The sequence below is a fragment of the Halichoerus grypus genome, chromosome 4 (assembly GCF_964656455.1).
Source record: "Halichoerus grypus chromosome 4, mHalGry1.hap1.1, whole genome shotgun sequence".
NCBI lineage: Eukaryota > Metazoa > Chordata > Mammalia > Carnivora > Phocidae > Halichoerus > Halichoerus grypus.
The window spans coordinates 185,596,304-185,621,971 of NC_135715.1; the positions used below are offsets into that span (position 1 = coordinate 185,596,304).

The 25,668-nt window shown below is 46.7% G+C and overlaps 1 protein-coding gene across 5 annotated transcripts in view; it reads left to right on the plus strand.

Annotated features, from left to right (window-relative positions):
• ARMC9 (armadillo repeat containing 9) overlaps nucleotides 1-25,668 on the plus strand; it is a 151,632-nt gene that overhangs the window by 38,129 nt on the left and 87,835 nt on the right. For all 5 annotated transcript variants that reach the window (XM_036110120.2, XM_078071451.1, XM_036110119.2 and 2 more), the window contains exons 9-15: nucleotides 199-297; nucleotides 8,290-8,324; nucleotides 11,712-11,823; nucleotides 15,182-15,274; nucleotides 20,076-20,166; nucleotides 21,583-21,706; nucleotides 24,887-25,026. In XM_036110120.2, coding sequence (XP_035966013.2) covers nucleotides 199-297; nucleotides 8,290-8,324; nucleotides 11,712-11,823; nucleotides 15,182-15,274; nucleotides 20,076-20,166; nucleotides 21,583-21,706; nucleotides 24,887-25,026 — 694 coding nt within the window. The remainder of the gene's footprint in view (nucleotides 1-198; nucleotides 298-8,289; nucleotides 8,325-11,711; nucleotides 11,824-15,181; nucleotides 15,275-20,075; nucleotides 20,167-21,582; nucleotides 21,707-24,886; nucleotides 25,027-25,668) is intronic.

Here is a 25,668-nt window from a genome sequence, read left to right on the forward strand (position 1 = left end):
ATTCAAAATATGATCGCCCACGATCATACCTGCAGTATGTTAGCGGTTTATTGCTGTCGGGCCCAGTGCTTTAGCTCCCAGAGCTCCTGTGCGTACCTTACAGAAAGCCCGGTGAGGGCTCTGCTAATCACTGGGGCCCGTGATGTGCCTGCGGGAGTTTTGGGCCTCTCACCAGCCATCCTCGCGCCCTCTCCGCAGATCACCCCGGAGTACCTCCAGAGCGTGTGTGTCCGTCTCTTCAGTGACCAGATGCGGCAGAGCCTGGCCCACAGCGTGGACTTCACGAGGCCTGGGACGGTGAGGCTCTGGGCCCTGCGGCTGCCCCCCAGATTTACATAGCCTAACTAAAAAAAATGAAAGAACAAGGGCAAATAACATGCAGGAGTCTGCATTCTGGAGGTCTGTAAAGTCCCAGAAGGAAGAGAAAGCTGTTTTTGAGGAGTGAGCAGCTGGGGGCTGCATCCCGGGGGCGGCGGGTGAGATGTTCAGTCTGCTCTTCCCCCTGGGGCTGTTCCGTCCAAGGCCTTACCGGTAACAGTGAACAAAGCAATAGGAAAGGAAAGAAACTTCATTCTCTTTTTTAAAATCACTGCCATATTGGAAGCTGTACCGTCAAAAACAGGTGCTCTTTTTCTTTTCTTAACTTTTTACTTGGAATAATTGCAAACTTACAAAGAAGTCACAAAAGTAGCACAAAGGACACTTGTATACCCTTTACCCAGATTCAGCGACTGTTGGCATTTTACCCATTTGTTTACTTTGTCTGCACACACACACACACACACAGTCTGTTTTCTGAGCCATTTGAGAATAAATCACATATATTATGGCGTTTTACTCCAGTGTAGAGTTCATTTCTTTCTTTCTTTCTTTTTTTTTTAATAAAGATTTTATTTATTTATTTGACAGAGAGACAGCGAGAGAGGGAACACAAGCAGGGGGAGTGGGAGAGGGAGAAGCAGGCTTCCCGCCGAGCAGGGAGCCCGATGCGGGGCTCAATCCCAGGACCCCGGGATCATGACCTGAGCCAAAGGCAGATGCTTTTAACGACTGAGCCAGTCCGGTGCCCTAGAGTTCATTTCTTAAAAGGAGTATTCTCTTATGTAACCATACAGTGATCCGCTTCAGTAAATTTAATGTCTTTATGATGCTCTTATCTAATCTGGGCATGTTCCAATTTGTCACCTGAGCCACGTCCTCTATAGTTGTTCCCTCATTTAAAAAATTGAACATTTCCCTTTTTGTGTTTCATATTTCCTCGTGATTAGATTTAGGGTTTGCATCCCAGGGCAAAATATTACTTAGATGATGTTGCGTCCTTCTTAGGATAGCTCATCCAGAGGCATGTGGTGTTGTGTTGGGGTTCTTAAGCTGGGGAACGAGTACACCAGTGTCTCCTGCGGACATTTTCAAAGTTCTTGAACCCACGTCCCTGGAGCTCACCTCACCTGCTGTCTGGGCCACAGGCTCAATGGTGGAGCCAGGCATATTCAGTTCAGAAGGAAGTGCCAGGGGTTCCTGAGGCACCCCCATGGGTTAGAGCCACGGCTTTTAATTAAGGGGGAGGGTTTGCACATTAATATTAGGGTCTTCATAAACAGAGGCCTTCTTTAGTATTAAGGAAAAAATGTATACCCTACCTCATTCTCAAGTATGTTTGAAGCAGCTTATTATGAGAAAACACAAATATGAGAAATAAAAAAAATAGAAGATGGAAAGAACAAAATTGTGGTTAGAACTCATAGAAACAGAAAGTAGAGTGGTGGTTCCCTGGGGCTGGGAGGTGGGGGAAGTGGGAGATGTTGGTCAAAGGGTGTAACTTCTGGTTATAAGATGAATAAGCTCTGGGACTTTATAGCATGGTGGCTAATGTTAACAATATTCCATTAGGGGCGCCTGGGTGGCTCAGTGGTTAAGCGTCTGCCTTCGGCTCAGGTCATGATCCCAGGGTCCTGGGATCGAGCCCCGCATCGGGCTCCCTGCTCCGCGGGAAGCCTGCTTCTCCCTCTCCCACTCCCACTGCCTGTGTTCCCTCTCTCGCTGTGTCTCTCTCTGTCAGATAAATAAAATCTTAAAAAAAAAAAAAGCAATACTCCATTCTATGCTTGAAGGTTACTGAGAGAGTAGATCTTAAATGTCCTCACCACCGCCTGCAGAGTAACTGAGGTGACGGGCGGGTTAACTAACCTGATTGCAGTGATCATTTCACAGTCTATACGGGTATCAGTGCAGCACTTTGTACACCTTAAACTTACACAGTGTCCTCTGTCAACTGCGTCTCAGTAATGCTGCGGGGGGGCGGGGGGAGAAATTGTGGTGAAAGGACAATGAGGGTAGGACAGTACAAACGAGCGTGTCAGGGCTGCCGGACGCCTGTGGAAGCAGGGACAGACCGGCTCGGAGCTTCCTCGCGGCCCGTGCCGCACGGCCCCGTGAGCAGGTACATGATTTCCTCCCGGGGAAGAGAGACAGTTGCGTGATGTTCATTAGCTACCTTTCACCACACTGAAACAACATACATGCTAGACACACAACGTGGGAAGCACAGCCGTGAGCCGAATGCCCCCGAGCCCGCCGCACATTCCCCGGACAGACCGGTCCCGGGCCACTGACGCCCTCCCTGGGCCCTTTACACTGCCAGTTTCTTTTGTGGGTCTTCACAGAAAGGACATAGTAACGTGGCAGAGAGCAGATGTCCCTGACCCCATCACTCGGCTGCTCACAGAAGCATTGTAGAGCCATGGGTGGTGGTGGCATAGACACGTGGATAATAGAAGCTACAGAGGGGCGCCTGGGTGGCTCAGTCGGTTAAGTGGCTGCCTTCGGCTCAGGTCATGATCCCGGGGTCCTGGGATCGAGCCCCGCTTCTCCCTCTCCCTCTGCTGCTTTCCCTGCTTGTGTTCTCTCTCTCTCTCTCTCTCTGCCTGTCCGTCAAATAAATAAATAAAATCTTTTTTAAAAAAATAGAAGCTGCAGGCTCTGTGCGGCCACAGTGGTTTTAGCGTGCAGAAATCTTAGAGAATCGGCCATTTTTACATGTCAGGAAAGCACACAGAGACGTCCGAGTTTCAGAAAAGTAACTTCCTTGTGGGCCTTCCAGGATGAGGGGCTTCAAGCCACATCCCTGAGGACTGGCTGAGTTGACCCTCTGGGTACCCTGTACGTTTAGCTGTAGGTCAGTTAAGGAGCATGGTTACCAAAAAGGATGGCTTTCTAGCAGGAATTAGCATAGCAGGACCTGTGTCTAAGAGGACTACTCCTTTCCTCCCTCCCTTCCACTTATTCATTAGTTCAGCAAATACTTAAGTGTTTTTCAGGTCTGTGTTATAAAATCCCATCCTATCTTGCATATACAAGCATCCTTATATTTTCACTTTCTTTTGGCGGAGTGATGCATCCAGCTTATTTAAAATGGATATCATGTGAATAAGGAGCAGTTTAAAAGGGAGGGGGGGGCACAACATATCTGGTATTTTATCCCATTAGACATTGATGTCTTTTGTCAAGAGACTGGTGCTGTCGTCCTTCCCTGTTACAGTGGTATTAAGGTACAGATGCTGGGCCTTAGAAGCCAGAAGAGAGAGGATGAGCTCTGTTTATCTTAGTTCCTAACCATTTTCTTTCTCCTGAGTCACTGACTTAGGAACAGGCAATAAAAGCTGCAAACAATCTTTTATTAATCCCATGGATTTCTGTCTAAGATGATAAAAAGTGGATGTGAGTCACTGTAAAAGAACATCCTTGTAAAAGTGTAATAGAACATAGTTGGCTGGGCCAGCCTACAGTCAGTGTAGGATACTGGATTTATAATGTGTGAAGGTACAATTTAGATGGGAGGTCTAGTGGTTGAATGGTAGGATTGAGAGGAGGGCTGCTTTCTTATTTGCCAGGGGTTTAAGTTCTACGCTAGATCCAAACACAATGCCATCAGTTTCAAGAGAAAGAGGTGGGCACGGCTCAGCGTGCCCTTTAGGGTGGTCCTCCATCAGCTCCTCTCTGTTCTGTTAACCTTGAGTGTTCCAATTCATTGTACCCTATAAAGGAGCTGGGCCGGGCCCATCAGAACACTGCTGGTATCCATAAAGTTTAGTACGTTTGATACTGGTTTTTTAAAACTGGCTGTTAAGAATCTGGCCTCCTGCAGCCTCACTCACTGTTGAAAGTTCAGAAGGACTCGGTAAATAACACCCTTCTAACCCCTGAATTCTGAACCATTTGGAAAATAGGACAATAAAGGAGAAAGGGGCTGGCAATATTGCTATCAACTCTGATGAAGCTTATGTTGGAGAATGTGGATTTTCTTTGTAGACAGGTGGGTTTCCTACATTTAAATCCTGGCATTCAAGAAATGTGGCCACCCAGTGACGGCCAGCTCTAGCCAAGCCCCTCCCCTCCCCTAGCACCACTGGCAGCGAGGGCCCAAGGGCTGCAGGACTGACCTCTGCTCCCTGGGAGCGCTCATCTTCCCCCACCCGGGAAGCAGGGAGCAGGGCTATGCGTGCCCAGTTCTCTCCCAAACCCCCAAAGCCAGGAATTCACCCCCTGGAGCAGGGGGATTATGCTGGTGCAGGGCCCTGCAGAGGAGACACCATGAGTGGGGCCTAGTTCATGCCCACATAACTGTGTCCAGAACTCCACTCACATGAGCAGAGCTGGTGGTCAAATTCCAATGTTCCCAGAAGGACTAATAATGACGGGATTGATTTTTTGAAAAGAGAACTCTCTCAGGTGGCCCCTTCCAGTTTGATTGCCTGTCACCACCCTACCCCCTGGTTTGTCATCCTGCAGTCCTCACCAGCTCAGGCTCCAGACCATGGGTTAGTATCTCCTGGGAGACAAGGTAAATCTGTGTTTACATTTTCAGCAATCTGATCATTGTAAGAAGGGAAGCATCTCCCTCGGGGCACAAAAGGCAGGGATTTTTTGTTTTCTAAGATTGTACAAGTAATACACAAATGTGCTCACTGGAAAACAACAATCTAATAGTAAACTGAACACAAATCTGTCTCTCCCTCACACTTACCCATCTCCTCTCCCTCCATAGGTGACCCTGGTGACTGTTTCACATCCATCCTTCCAGACTTTAAAAAAGTGTATAGAATTACGGTTTTTATTAGACATATCACTCTGCAACTAGTTTAAAGAGTTTTCCATATCCTTCTGGATTTATTCATATGTTCCTTATCTTTTAGAGTTTTAATTTAAGAGCAGTATGGTCCATTTAACCATTCCTCTTGCAAACCTTTAGGTGGCGTTTCAGTTTTTTGCTGTTTCTAATAATGATGCAGCACACATCTTTGTATCTGCAGATAGCATGGGAAAGCACCGTGGTTTGTCTCTCTTCTTAGCCCTCTGTTCGTACTGGGTAAGCACAAACGCAGAGACACCCCAGGGAAGGAGTGCCTGATGGAGGAGAGTGACCATCCTTACCCATGTAGAGCATCCATCGTAGGGCAGGAGTGGGGAGGGGGAGGGCTGACCATGATACAGAGTCCAGTGCTGACTCCAAAGGTGGAAACCCAAGCATAGCTCTGTGGGTGAGTCCCAAGTCGTACCTAGTGGTACCTGTGGGTTTTGGGGTTCACTGGCTGGAGAAATTTCCATTTAAATGCATCCTTATTTGGAAAAATGGCCCATTTGGGAATTAACTCTTTTTCAGCAACTCCCAAGTAGACCCCACTGGGAATATAAGTTAAAATACTGCCAGGTGTGATTGCATTATATATATTTAAGGCTCAGGACATGCAAATCTTAGAAAGCATTTACTTCAAAATCAGCCATCCTTCTTAGCAGTAAAAACCTGCAGGGGGCTGGTGGCGGTAGTGGCGGTGGGGACCCTTTCTTGGATGGCCTCATGCAAACACTGCTTGGCATCGTTCTGCCGAGGAGGATTCTTCCTAAAGCTTGCTGTTGTGTGGACGGTGACCCTGGCTTGAAGTTCAACACCATCAGACCTTACGTTGTCCGTTACGTTGCTTTCTTAAGTCTTGGCAAGATGCCTGCTCCTTGTCTGCCTCGCCACTGCACCTCAAGGCAGCCTTTTTGGGTCTCATGCTCCGTGTGCTCCGTGTTGCACACCTAGCTCACCTCTCCTTGCTACACCTCCTACCCCAATGTCCATCCCATACCTGACCTGACCCTGGGGATGTGAGGATTGATCACCTTTGATCTCAGCCAGTTGGTGGGACCGTGATTGGCAGAGAGTGTCTGTACCTCTAGCTCAGATTTCTCTTCTGACTTCCAGACTCAGACTTACAAGCTTTCTGCCTGTGAATGTCTGATAGGCACATCATTTCTACGTCCAAAAACAGGCTCATCTTTTCCTCCAGACAGATGGTCTCCCGTCCTGTACTTCCTGTCTTGGCAAATGACATTCCAGAGAACACCTGCGAATCATCCAAGCCTCTTCCCTCTTTTGGGCCCTATGTTCAGGCAGTCCTAGGAATCTGGGCGCCTTCCTCCCTCCTGCCCCATGTCTTTGTTGCTTTGTGTCTGTTCGGGCTCTTCCTCTTCCTGTCCTGGCTAAAGCAACATTTCCTAACCGGTCTCAGTCTCAAAGCTCTCACCTGTCTGATTACTCATGCATGCGGGAGCGGGGGTGACCTTTCTGGTTGTGTCTTATTTATTTATGCCCTCAAGTTTCAGGAGGGATGTAGGTACGTACAGGCATCAATCATGTTACTGTCTTGCTTCATACCTGTCGTTGCTCCAGGTCCAAAGTGCTCAGCGTGGAGTCCACAGCCTGCTGTGACCTAATGCCCATCTGTCTCTCCACGCTTAGCTCTGGTCACAGAAAGCCCAAGAGGCCTCAGCACCCCGGCCCCTAGCACTTCCCCACATGAGCATGGTGCTGCCTACGTTGCCTAGCCCCAGGCTCTCAGATGCCCGCAGGCTACAGGGTGGAGGCAGGGCCCAGGGTGGTGCCCTCTGTGACCTGGTAAGCCAGAGAGGCACCTGCCCGGAAAGTGCGTTCAGGAACTCGGCACTCCCACCCCACTGACTCAGCCTCATTCCCAAATGCCATGTGCACAGTGTCTCATTTCAGCCCTCCCCTCCTGCACGCACCCCTGCAGTCCCATGCTGTGCACGTAGCCCTTAGTGTTGCAGAGTTGGTGGTAGCGATGTCCTGTAGAGCAGCTTTTTCCAAAGCGAGTGCCTGCAGACACTAATCCTAGAGGGTTGCCTGTCCCCAAAGCCAACGGCTGATGTATGAAGTTTGGGACATGCCATATTCTGAGATTCTCAACACTTAGCAGTGCACTAAAGACTCTTCAGGAGTCCCACCCGGTACATCTGCAGACGCTTTGACCAAGGGACACGTCGTCACGTTACAGCTTGGACCAGTCTCTCAAAACACTTTCTGATGTCACAAGGCATGGGCGAAGCTCCTCATCTCGCTGTTGGCCCGCTCATGTGGCCCCCATCCATCCTCGTCCCCACCCCATGACCACTGGCTTCAGGGAGTGGTAACGGCTGAGGGCCGGGCTCAGGTTCCTTGCTGCAGCTGAGCAGCGATGGAGACACAATGCTTCCATTTCACTCTCTGCTCAGGTGGAAATTCTGAGCAGGGAGCTCAATGTGGGGCTCGATCCCAGGACCCTGGGATCGTGACCTGAGCCGAAGGCAGACGCTTAACAGACTGAGCCACCCAGGCGCCCCTAAAGAGAAAATCTTAATAAAGAAAAAGGTCAGGATAATAAAGCGATTTTCATTGCTTTTGTTCTCTGTGACATCTGACTAGGCAGCTTTAGGCGCCTCTGGGAGTTTGGTTGGGGAGAACCCGTTTGTTTTTTTATGGAGTATTCCTTGGAGCAGAGTCGCAACAAACCAAGGGTGGTCGGCAGCTTGGGAACTACTTGAGTAGTGTGTAGCTTAACTTCAGTTTGGGCTAATTTTTATTTTATTTTATTTTATTTATTTAAAATTTTCTTTCTTTGTTTTAGAGAGAGAGTGTGCTAGTGAGCGTGCCTGTGAGGCTGGGGGCGGGGGTAGAGCCGAGGGAGAGGGACAAGCAGACTCTGCGCAGAGCCTGACGCAGGGCTCATCTCATGACCCAGAGATCATGACCTGAGCTGAAATCAGGAGTTGGACGCTTAACCGACTGAGCCACGCAGGCGCCCCTGTTTGGGCTAATATTTAAATCATATATGATTATGATAGGCGAATCCTGTTGGATCAAAACCTTTGCAAATCTGTTGATTCTGTGTGAGTAGAGTGATTTAGGATTAATGCATTGTTCTCACTGCTTAACACGGTCTCTCTTCTTCTCTTTCCACCCCCCACCCCCAGGCTTCAACCATGTTAAGAGCCTCCTTGGCACCCGGGTAAGTAATTGCTCTTAGGAATTGTTAGGATGGTAAACAGCTCTAGGTAAAACTAGAATTCAGACTTTAATAAACATTCATCTTAACAGCCTAGCTTAGAGGAGAGCCTTTGATTAGCTAGAGCTCTGTGTGGATATAAAGGAAATACCAGTAATTATAAGTAATACTGTTAAACTAAAAGTATCTTTTAGTATTAATTCTATTTATTTTGGAGAGATCACATCAAATGGAAAAAAATTGTTGAATTGTTCCTATGATATTCTATAGAGATTAATCTTCTATTGTAGGGCAGTCAACAGCGTGTTGCAGTGTCTAAATTTTATGTTCTTTGCTGGCTCACATGTGACCAGGGCCACAGGATGGCTCTGTGGATGCCTGAGCATTCCTATCCAAATCGATTAGGTTGTCACCGTGTGGGTGTCTGATGTTCGGGATCTTCATCCGGTGTGTATGTTGCAGTAACAAGGAAGTTGAGAACCTTTGGCAGAAGCATGAGGACCAGGGTGGGTTCTGGTGACCCTCTGAGCCCCCCCCTTGTTGTGGGGTTTCGGGGGGTGCTGTCAGATTACTCAGACACCTGAGAGAGACACAGCCGGCCTCCTCCCTCAGTCCTGCTGAGTCTGACACTGACCCTGCACTTTGTTCTCTTCAGACAGCGGCTGTATAATGTAGTGCTTATGAGACAGACTGCCAGGGTTAAAATCCCACCTCTGCTGCCGGCTCTGTGACCTTGGACCACTTATGTAACTTCCTTGTGTCTCAGTTTCTTCACTTGTGGAAAGACAATAATAATAATAACTTTCTTATAGGATTATTGTGAGGATAAAAATGAGTTCATGTGTATAAAGCACTTAGTACAATGCTGGGGGACTTAATAAACTCTCTGGGTGTTTGCTAATGTCATTCCCAGTGGTGTAAGAGGCAAGCTTACCTGCAGAGAGTAAAGGGGGTAGTCAGTGGAGGGGCTAAAGGGGACAAAGGAGAAGGTATGACACAGTCTTCTTGGACAATGGGAGAGTGGCTGGACCACAGAAATGTGGGGCTGCTGAGCAACTTAGCTGGCGATAAATTTAGTGGCTAATATTGCCATTATGGGCAAGTAACTATGGCCCGCGTTTGACAACTTCTCTTCCCTCCAGAAGAAGCACCCCAGCTATAGAACAGTTTTAGACGTGGCTTTACAAATGGAACTTTCTTTTCTAGAACAAGACCTTGTTTAAATTTTAAATTAAAGAATCTTTTTTTATGTTGAAATAATTTCACAGCTGCAAATATTGTACAAAGAATTCCCCTATGCCCTTCACCCAGATTCCGCATGTTGATATTTTGCGTAAGCCTGGTACAGTTATCAAAGTCAGAAAATTAATGCTGACGCCATATCATCTCACCTACAGGCCTTTCTCACATCTTACCAGCTGCTCTATTACGTCCTTCGTCTGGTCCAGCATTCAGTCCAGGATCACACGTCGATGTGGTTGTCATGTCTGTGTTTCCTTTCTTTTGAAGTCATTCTTCAGACTCTGTCTTTCATGGCCTTGACACTTTCAAAGAATACTGGCCAGTTCTTTGTAATTGGAATTTCTAAAGTATCTGTGTTCATTCTAAACACAGTGGTATCTGCCTAAGGAAAATACGTGTCAGAATAATGAGTGTGCACATGTGTGTGGCTCTGCTGTGTGATGTGCAGAATAGAGCCTCCTCCCAGGAGTGTTTACTGGGATCTCATCTGTTGCCCCGTTCTCAGGCCTTTTCTCCTGGGCCCTATGAGAGGATCTCATTTTGTCTTTTAAAAACTAGCATTAAGAAAACTAGCATGTAGTATTTTTTTATAATGTAATACATGCTCATTATAGAAACGTTGAATGCTGTAGGCACATATGAAGAAAATTTACAGTACCCTAAGTGCTGTCCCCCTGGGGTCTTACCTCCTTTCCACCCTTCCACCCACCCTTACCTCTATTCCATCCTTTAAAACTAATGCAACGAGTGAAATGGGTGAAGGAGACCGAGAGGTACAAACTTGCGCTTATAAAATAGAAACTCCTGGGATGCAGTGGACAGCCTGGGAGCTATAGTCAGTAATACTGTATTGCAAATTTAAAAGTTGCTGAGAAAGTAAATCTTAAAAATTCTCATCCCAAGAAGGGAAACATGGGAACTTTGTATGGTGACAGAGGGTAAAGAGACTCAGACCACTACACACTATGTACAAATGGCGAATCATTATGTCGCAGGCCTGCAACTAATGTAATGTAGCTCAGTTACACGTCAACGAAAAGCAGAAGAACCCTTCATCTTTTTTTTTTAAGATTTTATTTTTTTTGTAATCTCTACCTCCAACATGGAGCTTGAACTCACAACCCCAAGATCACGAGTTGCACGCTCTACCAAATGAGCCAGCCGGGCACCCCAAGAACCCATCATCATGCATCTTTTCACCCAAGTCCTCATGAGCCCCCATTTAGTATTGTGCCGGGAGTACTGATCTTAGTATTAATATCCTCTGCACAGTGTCAGGAAAACCATACTGTTGTTTTTGACTTGTTTTATGCTGAAATGATTATAGAGTCACAGGAAGTTGACCCCCCAGGCCCCTTCCCCCTCCCATGGTGAATCTTCTGTGACAAGTACAATATCAAAGCGAGGACGTTAACATGGGTCCAGTGCTGTTAGCTAGACCGCAGGCCTCGCTCCCTTTTCACTGGTTCTCCCACGCACTCCAGTCCCCTCCTGTGGAACAAAAGAAACTGGCTTCTGCTGAGGGCTCCACTTGAGTCCTCTCGAGGAGGGTTTACCAACTGTCCTACTTACCACTCTCTCTCAGATACGAACCCGCGCTACTTCCTAACACACCCTTTACCGCTTGGGGGTCGACTGTGCACCTGCTCTTCACAGTTGTTTTCTAACCCTGGTCTGTCCTTCGCATCCCCCCAGTTCGGTGCCTCGGGCTTGAGCGGGACAGCGGCTGCAGGTTTTTAGGGAGAACTCTTGCGGCCTGCTGCTGGTGGTCTTTGGGCTTTGCTTCAGGTTCTAAATAGGACTTGAGCGGTGCAGCAAGTTCTGGCGCCTCCAAGGTGATCCCATCCCCGTCGGACGGAGCCCTGGCCCAGTGTGAACGCAGTGCTCTCTAAACCTGGTCAGGCAGGCACTCCTCGTTCGGGGAAAGATGTTCAACCAAGCCCCAGTACATCCACAGGCAGAACTGAGCTCGATGATGCTGGCCGGGAGGGGGGGTGGGGGTGGCGTGTGCGGGGTGCGGGGAGCCTGGACTTGGTTCCAGGAGCGGAGAAAACAGCTGGGCCGCCGCTGGTGTCCCGATACTCAGGAGGTCTAATGAATGTGCCCTTTTGCCCTTTTCTCTCTCTCTGAACTTGTGTGGCTGAGTAGGAAACTGAAGGATGTCCCATTGCTGCCCTCCTTGGATTATGAGAAACTGAAGAAGGATTTGATCTGGGGGAGTGACCGCTTGAAAGCCTTCTTGTTGCAGGCTCTGCGCTGGGTATGTACCTTTCCCTTGAAGTTAAGAAGAAAAAAAAGACCATGCCGGTTTCCTTGGCTGGCTACCTTGCTTGTATCTTGTACCCCATTTTCCACAAATCCTTCTTTGTGCTGCCTGCCGACACCAAGAGCTAAAGGTAAAAACAGCTTCTGAAGACAGCCTTGGCCTCTTGGTAAGAACCCGGGTGTTGAGCTCACAGTTGCCCGTGCTGTCCCTCGGTCGTTTGCTCTGTGCAGTTTCAAGCCTGCCCCCGTCGTCAGTCGTGAGCCAGCCTCCCAGCCAGCGGGGTCGGCGCGGGAGAGCCCAGAGTCACTCTCGTGACAGCTTCACAAAGACCTCTGCATTTAGGTGCTCCCTGGGGCCACTCGAGCAGACAGCAGGGGTGGACACTGATGAACCAGTCTTTAAGGGAAGTCAAGCCTCGTCTGAATTGTTGCTTTTCTTCCCACTCTTCAGATTGGTCCCAGTTAAGCCAGTGGTTCTCAAGATTTTTAGTCTCAGACCCATTGGCACTCTCAAATTGCTGAGGACCTTAAAGGCTTTAGTTTATGTGAATTTTATATACCAATATTTATAGTATTAAAAATTAAGACTGAGAACATTTTATTTTTAATTTATTTATTTTTTAAAGATTTTATTTATTTGACAGAGAGAGACACAGTGAGAGAGGGAACACAAGCAGGGGCAGAGGGAGAAGCAGGCTTCCCGCAGAGCAGGGAGCCTGATGCAGGGCTCGATCCCAGGACCCTGGGATCATGACCCGAGCCGAAGGCAGACGCTTAATGACCGAGCCACCCAGGCGCCCCAAAACTGAGAACATTTTAAATATTCATTCATTTAAGATGAACAGTAATGAACCCAGAACATAACATAAATAACATATTTTTTAAATATAAAAAAATAACCATTTTCCTCTTTTAAATTTTTTTGAAGCTTTTATTTATTTTGAAAGAGAGAGAAAGAGAGAGAGAGAGAGCACGAGAGTAGGGAGGGTCAGAGGGAGAAGCAGGCTGCCTGCTGAGCAGGGAGCCCAACGTGGGGCTCAATCCCAAGACCCTGGGATCATGACCTGAGCCAAAAGCAGATGCCCAACCAACTGAGCCACCCAGGTGCCCTAAAAATAACTATTTTCCAAACAAAAAAAATTAATAAGGAAAGTGACATTTTTTTATATTTTGGCAAATTTCTTTAATGTCTGGCCTGATGGAGGGACAGCTGGATTCTCACATCTGCTGCCCCAATTGATTCATCACAGTGTCACACTTCATATAGCCTCTGAGAGATTGACCATGAAAAAGATAAATCAGGGGCTCCTGGCTGGCTCAGTTAGTAGAACATGTGATTCTTGATCTCGGGTTCTTGAGTTCGAGCCCCATGCTGGGTGTAGAGATTACTTTAAAAAAATAAAATGTTTAGGGGCACCTGGGTGGTTCAGTCCAGTTAAGCATCTGCCTTCGGCTCAGGTCATGATCCCAAGGTCCTGGGATTGAGCCCCACGTCAGGCTCCCTGCTCAGCAGTGAGTCTGTTTCTCCCTCTCCCTCTGCCCCTCCACCTGCTTGTGCACTTTCTCTCCCTCTCTCAAATAAATAAATAAAATCTTAAAAAGAAATAAAATAAAATCTTTTAAAAAAAGATAAATTATATCTTAGTATTATTATGAAAATAATCATGACCTTGTAGACTCCTTGGAAGGTCTTTGGGGACCCCTAGGATTCCACAGACTACACTTTGAGAACTGCAGGTCTAGGCCAACACTGGTTGGCTCTTTAACTGAACGAGCCATTCTAACTTAGGCTGTAATCGTGTCAGACGCCTTCATGGATCTCTGAATTTCAGGGTATGTTGGCGTCAAAATGGCTTTGAGTAATTTCCCCATCTCTATAGAAAAAGGTCTCCTCACTTGCACTTCTGATGGTTGGTCGTGCTTCCTGGAATATGGTCTTGAGGAGTACTCTGAGGATGCATCCAGGATCAGCAGGAGTCCTGTGGTCAGTTGGTGATGTCTGCCTCAGTTGACTAGGGTGGGTGGGCAGTGTGAGGAATCTCAGGGGACCGTCCCTACCCCGCACATTGCCTCTGTCTGCTCAAGTTAGCAAACTCATTCTCTGGCTCCCAGTTTGTCCACCCAGCACCTCCTCTCAGTCCGTGCTGCTGAGCCTCTTGGTGAGACAGGGTATTCCTTTGCTGAGTGAATGACATTGTCACAGAATAACCAGGAAGAATAAAGAGGTGTCTTAAGATCTTGTCTGTGTCCCCCTCCAGCTTCTCACCCCTCCACCCCATTCCAGCACCCTGGCCCCGGCTTCAGGGAACTGGATGGAAGGGCGGCAGCCCCCACCTGTGACACTCTTGGCACACCCTCCTTTAATATGGTGCTCTCTCCCCTCACGGCCTTCCTGTTTGGCCTCGGTGAATCCAGTCTGTCAGCGACACCCGCCTCTGGAGGCCTCCACCTTTCAGTCCTGGGGGTTTCTGCTGCTCTTGTCTTCTTCCATGTGGTTCTTTACACGTCCAGCCCCTCCTCAGCAGAGGCAGGGCCCACAGTCTCAGGGGTCTTTAGTAGGATTTTCCTGGAAAACAAGGACGTTTGCTCACTTTAGTTTTGTGACTTTCTCATATAATTCATGCCTGTACACACTCATACACATTTCACACACTCCCCATACAACATTTTTTTTTTCTAGCCCCCTGGACAGTAAGTGAATTCTTCCTTAATACAATGCAAGAGGCTTATGACCTTCAGAATCTACAAAACTCTACCACCTACCCCTTACACACACACACACACACACACACACACACACACACACACACACGCAGTATTGCTGCATCAGTCCCTATAGTATAAAGTCTAATTTGTTGGCGATGCATTGGCTCCAAGCCCTCAACAGCCTGCCCTGTGCCTACCCCCACATGCCTCCTGCATTTGCACGCCTCCCAGACCCGTCCCACACTGCCTTCCCCGCCCGTGCTCACATTCCCCTGTGCTGACTAAATAGTCTGCTCATCCTTCAGGGGCCAACTCTAGAGCCCCTTTGTGTGAGAAAACCTCTAGGTGTTGGTGGGCTCTCCCTTATTTATACACTTACCATCTGGGCATTTTATCACTTCCCTTCTCTGGAGATTTCATGTGTGTGAGTTGACTCCTACATCACCCATTAGGAAATATAATATCACAAATTCTTGTTAGTTGACTGGTTGCCTGGGTAGCTACTCCCACCCTCCCCCCACCAGAATATTATTTACTTTGGTTAAATGTGTAGTTACTGCTACTGCCATTTAAAAGATACCCACTATATGAACATTTTTCTCCATATTAAGACTTGGGTCTGTGACTTTTCTTTTTCTTCATTCTAGCGCTTGACCACATCCCATCCTGGAGAGCAGAGGGAGACCGTTCTGGAAGCCTACGTCGGCAACGACCTCCTGGATTGTCACAGCCACAGCCAGGTCCGTGAGAGATGGGCCAGAGCCCAGCCAGGGCCTTCATTTCGAGGGGGTGATCTTAGCAGTAGGGGGAGCCTTGACTTTATATGATATGTCAGCCTAGTGACCGCATGTCAACCTCGAGCTTCTGGTAGCTGGTGAGATCTGCTACTCACCCCAGACTTTGGCCCACTTTTCACCTCTAATAGAGTCCTAAACAGGTTAGAACTGCTTGATTCAACTCTGGAGCTCTTTCCTGTCATGTTTCCTTTTCCCAAAATTGCAACTCTTTGTCTCACTCCACCCTTTAACCATGAGTCCTGCAAGCTCAGCATGACTTAACGGCGGGCAAGGCGGGTAAGCCAATTCAATTGTTTTTCATCTGGGCCTGACTTAAAATATGTTAACACAATATTTGTATATAGTTTTGGACCAGATAGATCTGATGATGCAGTGGGCAAGGTATGGGATTTGGAGTGAGATTAACTGGTTTGAAACCTCTGCCCTACTGCCCACGAGCCAGATAACCTTAAGTAAGATACGGGGTGTGTGGGCGCTTCCTGTCTCGGAGAAGGAGCCATCACCTGCCTCGTGAGGTTGTGGGGATGATTGCATTTGGTCACGTGTGGGAAGTACTTAACCCAGTGCCCAGCACAGAGTAGCCAATACGTGGTGGTTTCCCTCCCCACTCTTCACCCTGTTACCTGTTATCAACAGCAGGCTTCACTGGACAGGAGGAGGAGTGAGATCTTGAACATGGCATATAGAAAGACACTGCATTTCATTATCTGCATTCAGTGTTATCCAAAATGATCTAAATACTTTACCTCCCTATTCTGAAGCTTCACAGGGTGTGCACTGGGTGGAATATCAACACCCCTTAGGATCGCCGATGAAACAGCACCCTGCAGAAGCTAATCACACGTTAGTCTATCCTGCACACAGGCGTAGTGTTGGAGAATTTTGAGTTGCAGTTTTTGTTTGTGGTTTTTTTTTTTTCCAAAGATTTTATTTATTTATTTGACAGAGAGAGAGACAGCGAGAGCAGGAACACAAGCAGGGGGAGTGGGAGAGGGAGAAGCAGGCCTCCCGCCGAGCAGGGAGCCCCCATGTGGGACTCGATCCCAGGACCCTGGGATCATGACCCGAGCCGAAGGCAGACACTTAACGACTGAGCCACCCAGGCGCCCAGTTGCCAGTTTGTTCTTTGAATGTAGTCTTGCTGCTCCCATGAAAGAGTTGTATTTAGTTTGAAAAATAGTCTCTCAAATTTTTGACTTATTTCCTTTCACTTTTATTTCTGCTTATTTTTGTAATGGCATTGAAACCAACTTATCAGGCATGAAGCAGCTGAAAAATATATTGTTGTGACTTTACAAACTCAGATTCAAAGAGTAAATTCAATATTGAATCTTTCTAAAACTATCTTATTTCATTAAATCTGAGATGCATTCCCTCCCCCCCCATTTTAGGATTCTGGGAAATTAGAGCCTATCTAATAGTCAGTGGCCTGTTACAGTTTAATTGGCTTCTTGCCTGTCTTGGTTGTATATATAAAAAACAACGTGTTCTCTAATGAAAGACGTCCTAGGTTTTGTGATATTTGTCATAATGCTGTGATCTCTGTAGCCCTCGAAGACATGTCATTTCTTCCCCATGTCATTATTTTTAATTGCCATGGTTTATTTTAAGCAAGGAATGAGCTGGAGCTATCTTAAGGTGTCAGAGAATCTGCAGAGCAGGAAAACTTGAGCAAAATGGATGCCGTGTCACCATGACACCGGAGAGACTGGCCCTTTCAGCCAGGAAATTGGACCGGTCGTTTAGTGAGTTCTAATAGCTGAGCTATTCTCAGAGTTTATCATGCAGTCTTATCACCTGGAAAGCTCATCAAGACACAAACTACCAGGCCCCTGCAGTTTCCATTTAGTAAGTCTGGGATGGGGCCTGCAAATTTGCATCCCCAACGAGTTTTCAGGTGATGCTGCTGCTGCTGGTCCAGGACCACACTTTGGAGAATCACTATTCTTTCTTATCCAACCGAGAGAATAACATCCTATAGTTAACAGCTTTCGGAGAAAGGATGGTGAGAAGTAGATTTTTTGAGATGATGTATGTCAGAAAATGTCTTTATTCTTTGTATGAAATTCTGGGTTGTAAATAATTTTCCTTCATTACTTGGAAGATCTTGCTCCGTTGTCTTTTAGGTTCCAGTGTTGCTGTTGAGAAGTCCAAAGCCATTCTATTTCCTGATCCTTTGTATGTGGCCTGGTTATTTCTCCCTAGCAGCCTGTTGAGTCTTCTGTCACCAGTGTTAAAAAATGTCTCACTGATGTCGTTCATGAGGTGTATTTTGATTCATTGTTTTGAGTGCTTTGGGAGCCCTTCCATCTGACAAGTGCAGTCCTGGGAACTTTTCTTGATTTTATTCTGTTGATGATTTCCTCTCTGTTTTCTCGGTTCTCTCTCTCTGAATGTTGGACCTCTTGAACTGGTTCTCTGGTTCTGTCTTTTCTCTCATATTTTCAGTTTTTCTTCTTGCTCTGCTTTCTGGGAGATCTCCTCATCTTTATTCTCCAACCCTTCTGTCGAGTTTTTCACTCCCCCTTTTTATGGCGATCTGTTTTTTCATGGATACAGTATAGCTTCTTGTGTCTCTGAGGCTACTATGAGTGACACATTTTCACTTATCTCTGGTTTTCTTCTCCCTGCACAGTCCCATTTCCTTCAGGTTGCCCCCGCCATTTGTTTTGACCCTGTCTCCCATATTGGAAACTTGCCTTGGGTTTCTGGTAGACTTTGGTTATCTCATAATGTTTTGAGTGGGGGAATGAAAGCCATTTGGAAATTCTGAGTATGAGGGTAGGGCCTGTAGACGCAGAGCTCCACTAAGAGTGATCCAGGTGGGCTGTCTAGTAGGAACCTCTGATTTTAGGATCTCTGGTTCTTTTCTCTTGGGCTGGTGGTCATTTTCCTCCAAGAAGAGTCTTCTGATCTCCTACCTAGAGAGTGAAGGTCTGGGTGCAGCCTTCTGGGAGCCAGGTAGGAGAATAGGATGGGGTACTCTCTGTTCAGTATTCATTCTGCATTTAGGCACTGTCCCTTCTCCCCATTTGGGTGTAGAAGCCCTGCTCACCTGTGCCAGGTGTCCCCCTCTGTTAATAGGATTTTTGTCCCCTTGGTGCCCATGGTTCTCGGTCACGCCGCTTCAAAGAATGAAGAGGTAGACCAGACAAAGAGTGGTGGGCAGCAAAGCAAAGTTTATTGAGCAAGAGTGTAAAGCTCCCGGAGAGGGCGGGGGGCCTGAGTGGGTTGCCCCCGGAGTTTCTAAGTTTAGGGGTTTTTATCAGCTCTTCTGCAAAACTATCTTAAGCAATCAGGGTGTGCTGAGTCATCCCAATCAGGACTTTGGTCACATATCTGTCTACCTATTAGGTTAATGTCTCTGTGCTGATGGTCTTTTTTTGCTGACATCTGGGGGCTTAGGTCTTAACTGCCCCTTGCCCGTGATATTGACAAATGCTTGCGGTTAATTGTCTTATTTTAGGACATTTTGCAGAAGTCATTTCTGCAAAGGCTGCAAAACAGAATGCAAGTGTGATCCTGTCTAAGCTGCGAAACAGGACGTTAGTGCTGTTTTATCTTAGCTGTCCTGACTCCATATTTTCTTGTTGGGGACCCTGGCCCTGACTGCCTACCTGTCCAACTCACTCTTCCCAGCCCCAGAAACCTTTCGGGTTAGCCTTGCAAGGGAGCACCCCCGGACTGATGGGGAGAAGTAGGCGGGAAGACGGTAGGGAGGAGCAGCAAGAGTGGGACCCAGCTGCAGCTTTAACAGCTTTCACCTATTCTTCTTTATTTTTTTTTCCTTTTGAGGATGAAGTGCTGTAAATTGAGTAATTCCTCATTGCCCATTGTTGCCTTCGAGACTTGGCATTCTTGGGTCTGCTAAAGTCTGTCACCACCCTGCATTCCCGATTCCAAAATCATGTTGTTACCATTACTTGTGCTGCCTCTCTGTCCTTCAGAATTTATGCCTTTTTTAAAGAACTCCACGCACTGTAGCTTTACTGTGGTTTGCAGGGAACAAATTTAGATGCGTGTATTGGATCGATCATGAACCTGGAAAAACAGGAGCAGTGGTCATCACAAACAGCATTCCTCCCTTGTGCCAGCCACTGGCTAAGCGCGCTGTAGAATTCAGTCTTTCAGCTTAGAAGTCTCAGTAACTTGTCCTTGTCAGCTCTCATAAAAAAACCAGTTGGAAGGGCCCCCGGGTGGCTCAGTCATTAAGCGTCTGCCTTTGGCTCAGGCCATGATCCCAGGGTCCTGGGATCGAGCCCCACATCGGGCTCCCTGCTCCACGGGAAGCCTGCTTCTCCCTCCCCGACTCCCCTTGCTTGTGTTCCCTCTCACTGTGTCTCTCTGTCAAATAAGTAAAACCTTTAAAAAAAAAAAAATCAGGGGCGCCTGGGTGGCTCAGTTGGTTAAGCGACTGCCTTCGGCTCAGGTCATGATCCTGGAGTCCCGGGATCGAGTCCCACATCAGGCTCCCTGCTCAGCAGGGAGTCTGTTTCTCCCTCTGACCCTCCTCCCTCTCATGCTCTCTGTCTCTCATTCTCTCTCTCGCAAATAAATAAAATCTTTAAAAAAAAAAAAAATCAGTTGGAAATTGAGATTTCCAGATGAAGTGTTGACTTCAGTCTGTTTCACCTCTAATAACTGCGCGCAGAGGCAGAGAACCGCAGACCCACAGAGGAGCCGCATGTTTGGCTCTGTTTCCTTTACCCTCATCGTTTCCCTCTCTGGATGCTTCTGCCCGCAGAGGAGCGTGCTCCAGCTGCTGCAGTCCAGGAGTGAGGTGGTGCGGCAGTACATGGCCCGGCTCGTCAATGCCTTCGCGTCCCTGGCAGAAGGTGAGTCGTCAGCTTTTCTTCAAAGAGAACGGCTAGGTCTTACTTAGTGCATTCTGTTCCTTTGAAAGGGGACATTCCTCTTCAAGTTCCTTAAAGGCGCCATATGTTTCCTCAGTATATTCCTGTTCAGGGCATCGAAGGTGTCTCGTGCAAGCTGGTTGCTGTCATATTGCTTAGTTTATGTCAGAGCAAATTTTGGTTTTAGAGTTTATAAGCCTTCTGGTTTTATTTTATAAGCTTTCTGGTTTTGTAACAGTACCATTTAGATTGTTTTCAAGTATATAACAGCTAATGCATTTTCTGTAATTTTCTGCTTAAGGCAAAATAAGGTTAGTGAAATAATCAGAGCTGATCCCAACAGGCACTGCATCATTTCCTTCAAGAGACTACAAACTCTGGGGGCGCCTGGCGGGCTCAGTCGGTGGAGCGTGTGACTCTTGACCTCTCAGGGTTGTGGGTTCAAGCCCCACATTGGGTGTAGAGTTTACTTAAAAATAAAATCTAAAAAAAAAAAAAAAGCGGATAATCTCTTATACCAAGAGGATTTGAAAATTCCAAAGGTAATACACACCAAAGCTGAATTCAGAATGACTTTACAAAGTATCATCATCTTCCATAAGTTCTGCTTTGTTTCAGCTTTTTAAATGTGAATAAAGGGAGTTTTCAAATTATGAATATATGATACTCCAAAAGTTGGTTCACTCACTTATTTGCTAGTTCTTCCAGCCATTTAGCAGACCTTTATTATGAACGAAGGTGCATGCATTAACATCATCTGTATCAAGACTCAAGTCCACAATGGGCTAGGGATAACTCAGGGCTTATCGTAGGGTCCCAGGTGTGGTTCCCAACTCCTTCCGCAGGCCACGGGTACGTCTAGAAGGAGCAAGGAGTGTGGCCAGAAAGCATTACTATTTGACAGCCTCTATTATAAAGACTAAGGAGCCCATAACATATAGATTCCTCACCTTCTTTCCCCCTGTAGATCTGGCAATGTTCCCCACAAAAACATAGTGATGAATTATGTTTAAAGATTATTTATTTATTTATTTATTTGAGAGAGAGAGAAGGAGAAGCAGACGCTCCAATGAGCGCGGAGCCCAACACGGGGCTTGATCTCACAATTCTGAGATCACGACCTGAGCTGAAATCAAGAGTTAGAGGCTTAACCTGACTGAGCCACCCAGATGCCCCATGATGAATTATGTTTCGATTATAAGAAGAATTAAATCATTAGATAGTTGATTGGATAAAACCAACTTTGCAGAAGAAATAGGTTCTAAGTTTTTTTTAGAACCTAAAATTACCTAAACTCTACATGTATTACATGCAAAGTGTTCATAGAAAGTGATTTTGGGGCATGAACTTAACACAAGATAAATTCTCTCACCCGTGCATCTCTGGTTATATTACTAGGTCGCCTCTACCTGGCCCAGAGCACAAAGGTGCTGCAGATGCTGGAGGAAAGGCTGAAGGAGGAGGATGAGGACATCGTCACCCGCGAGAACGTTCTCGGGGCCTTGCAGAAGTTCAGCCTCAGGTGCTGACCGTGCAGCAGGTCTTGGTGGCTCCTGTGAGATCAGATAGGGCTTATGTGAGCCGCTGTTTAGTCCCAGTGGCAGCCCAAGAGGCAGATGATATTTTCAGTTAACATTTAGGAGAGGTTGGGTGACTTTCCAAGATGGAGCTAGAACGCTTATCTCGAATCCTCGAAACCCTCTGCTCAAGCTGCTGCAGAGGGAGGAGGTGCTGTTGCGGTCTCCTCGTGACCAGTAGCTGGTGCTGGCCAGGGGCTGGATTGTGTTCCAGGCCGCAGGCCCACGAACAAAACCTGATGGGGCTCAGCCTGCACGTTGCTCACAGCCCGTTATGGGAGGTGCACGTAAACGCACAGTCACGTCGGTGTGCTAGGTAGTTCCGTGGAAGGCAGGTTTGGAGCCTCCCGCTTCCTTGTGCGTGCGTCCCAGCAGCCCACCCTATAGTCTCCACCTGGACCCTGTCAGGACTTGCATGCTCTATCCACCTAGAGCTTTTTTTTTTTTTCATGAACAGCTTTATCGAAGTGTACTCTCATAGCACAGAATTCATCCCTTTTAAATGTACCATTCACTGATTTTTAGTATACTTACAGAGTTGTACAACCATCACCACAAGCTAATTTTAGAACATTTCCATCACCACACAAAGAAACCTCAGGCCCATTTCCAGTCCTTATTCCGACCCCCAGCCCTAGGTAACTACTGATTTGTTTTTTGTAGTGTTACCCATAATGGACATTTTTAGGTAAGTGGAATCATATAATATTTGTTCTGTTTGACTGGCTTCTTTCACTTAGCATAGCGTTTCTGAGGTTTATCCATATGGTAGCCTGTGTGAGTACTTTCTCCTTTTGTAATGCTGAAGAACACGCCATTTCATGGAGAGACCACATTTGGTTTATCTGTTCATCAGTTGATGGACATCTGGATTTTATCTACTCTTTGTGTCTAATTGTGTTCTGAACATTTGCCTACAAGTCTCTGTGGATGCATCCTTTCCCTTCCCCTGAGTCAGTCAGTGTCTAGGAGTGGAGTCACTGAGTCATGGAATTTTTCCAGCATGTGGATTCCCTCAGGAGCACCTCACTTTCTCTTTGCCTTAGGAAGAATTCTAGTACCTTGAGTCCTCAGCTTTTTCTGATCGTTAGTCCTCTTCTGGACATACTTTCTTCCTGTCAGACGTGGTTGACATGTGATTGACTCTCGCTAGTATCCTAAGGCCTGCAAAGTGACTTATTCTAAGTGTGCACATTTAGAGAGGGAAAGCAGTAGGTGTTCAGTTCCTCCTGTTTGCCAGGTCCCTGCCAATGAAAAGTTCTTGTTCAAACTATGTGTGAATTGAAAAGAACTGTAAGTGGTAAACTCCAGTAGTAAAGCTCTTGTTTCCTCAGATCACATGAACACTTGGTTTTTGTTTAGAAAGATAATTTAGCTTGATGTTGACCGTATTTGGAAAATTTTTGGAAATTTAATAACTATAGTAACAAAGATAAGATATAATGAAGAAATACTTCCTCCTGGTAATATAGATATTTATTGCCAGTTTTTTCTTGTGCTTCAAACAGTAATAAGCTATTCTGTTCTAGAAATATGCTTGATGTTTTTGCAATGTTCTAGGGTCTGTACAATGAAGGTAGAAAGTAGTTAGGATTACCAAGAGTGTTGCCTTCATTGTATTCCAGTAAATTTCACTGGTGAGGTGAGTGTGGTGTTTAAGAATAGCACAGACAGGCGCCTGGCTGGCTCCGTGAGTGGAGCATGTGACTCTTGATCTCAGGTTGTGAGATCCAGCACCACGTTGGGTGTAGGGATTACTTAAAAAAATAAAATCTTAAAAAAAAAAGAATAGCCCAGGGGTACCTGGGTGGCTCAGTCGTTAAGCGTCTGCCTTCGGCTCAGGTCATGATCCCAGGGTACTGGGATCGAGCCCCGCATCAGGCTCTCTGCTCAGCGGCAAGCCTGCTTCTCCCTCTCCCACTCCCCCTGCTTGTGTCCCCTCTCTCGCTGTGTCTCTCTCTGTCAAATAAATAAATAAAATCTTAAAAAAAAAAAAAAAAGAATAGCCCAAACAGATAGTGCCCTGGGTGGGAGTTTTACCATAACCTGTTCATTAGGGGATGTATAGTCGTGTTTCTTCCATGGTGTTTTGATTTTCAAAGAATTCACATGACTTCTCATGGTGATACCATCATGCTTAATCTCATCAATTCTTTGGTGGGGGGAGGGGCAGAGGGAGAGGGAGAGAGTCTTAGGCAGGCTCCACGCCCAGTGCAGAGCGGGACGCGGGGCTCGATCTCACAACCCTGAGATCGTGACCTGAGCTGAAATCAAGAGTCGGACGCTGAACCGACTGAGCCACCCAGGCGCCCTGAATCTCATCAGTTCTTGAGGTTGGCAGGAAGACATTCACCATAACACATTTGGATGAGGTGTTGGATTTTATAAGATCTTACACCTGGACTTTGGGCAGAAAATAATTCTGTATAAATTGTATTGCCCACATCATTAAACTACCCTTACGTTACAGAGACCTGAATCAAAATGGGATTGAGCTGATTTTTGGCTTTTCTTTGTTTTTACACAGCTCAAAGTGCCTAGCTCGACTAGAGTTTACTAAAAATCTGTTTGTCAATGAACTATTTCTGTGGCTGTCTGCTGGGTGAAGTAGACCAAAAGCTTTCAGTAAATATTTATTAAATATTTGAAGTAGTACTCTGCTCATTTTAAATAGAAAAAGAAATTTTCAAAGTAGAAGGCCTCCTGACTGCCTTGTCTCTCTAAATCCTTAGGGATACCTGCAAAAGGTAAAGAATTTGTTGTTTCAGTTGTGTGTGGGTCTAACAAAATGTTCTTCAGAGTCTGTATCTTCCACACAGTTTGTCTTGTCTCTTTTTTTTCTTAAGATTTATTTATTTATTTGAGAGAGAGAGAGCGGGGGGAGGGGCAAAGGGAGAGAGAATCCTCAAGCAGACTCCTGCTGAGTACAGAGCCCAGCAGGGGGCTCGATCCCAGGACCCTGAGATCATGACCTGAGCTGAAACCAGGAGTCGGACGCTCAACCGACTGAGCCACCCAGGCGCCCCATCAGTTTGTCTTTTCCAATCAGCATGCACATCACCACGCACTCTTACAGGGAAAGTTTCTTGCGAGCTTGAGTTGACCTGTAGGCTTTTGCATCCTAGGCGCCCGCTGCAGACAGCGATGATTCGAGATGGCCTCATCTTCTGGCTGATTGATATTCTGAAGGACCCCGATTGCCTGTCGGACTATACACTGGAGTACTCGGTGGCTTTGCTCATGAACCTCTGCCTCAGGAGTGCAGGTCTCACAGCCCCCTGTCCCTGGGCCCTCTGGCTTTGGTGCGGGGGAGGGGAAGAGAGCCTGACCCTCGAACCTGGATGACCACCCAGCCTGATGTGGTTTGCCTTTAGTCTCCCTCATAGAAAACTGAAACAGCAGTAGAGTGTAAAACATTTCCAACTAGTTATGCAGCTCTTGAATCCCTGAAGCCTGATACCATTCTAGCCTTGGAAAAGAACATTTTATAGGTATGCAGTGCCTGAATTAAGAGGAAATTAAGATAGTTTACATTTTTCTTCATCTTCATTGCATGATTCAAAGGTAGGAGGTGAAGAATTATGATCCATTCTATCCAAAGACAGAGAAATATGTTTCCAAGATTCTACAGGGCTAAGTTGGGGGCAGAGCAAGGATGTCAGACCGTGTCCCTGCTCCTAACCAGGGCCGTCTCTTCCCCCTTCACTCCCCCGACATGGGATTCTCCTGTGCACATCTCGGGACATTTGATCCATAAAAGTAGTGATTGCAGCTTTTCTAGAGGTTCCATCCCATTTAAGTGATCTGTTACCTGGGATGGAAGAAGCTTCTTTAGAAGAGGTGTTAAGTCCAGCCTGTGGCTGACCCCGGTCTGAGCAGCCCCAGTTTTGGAAGAAGAAGGTTACAT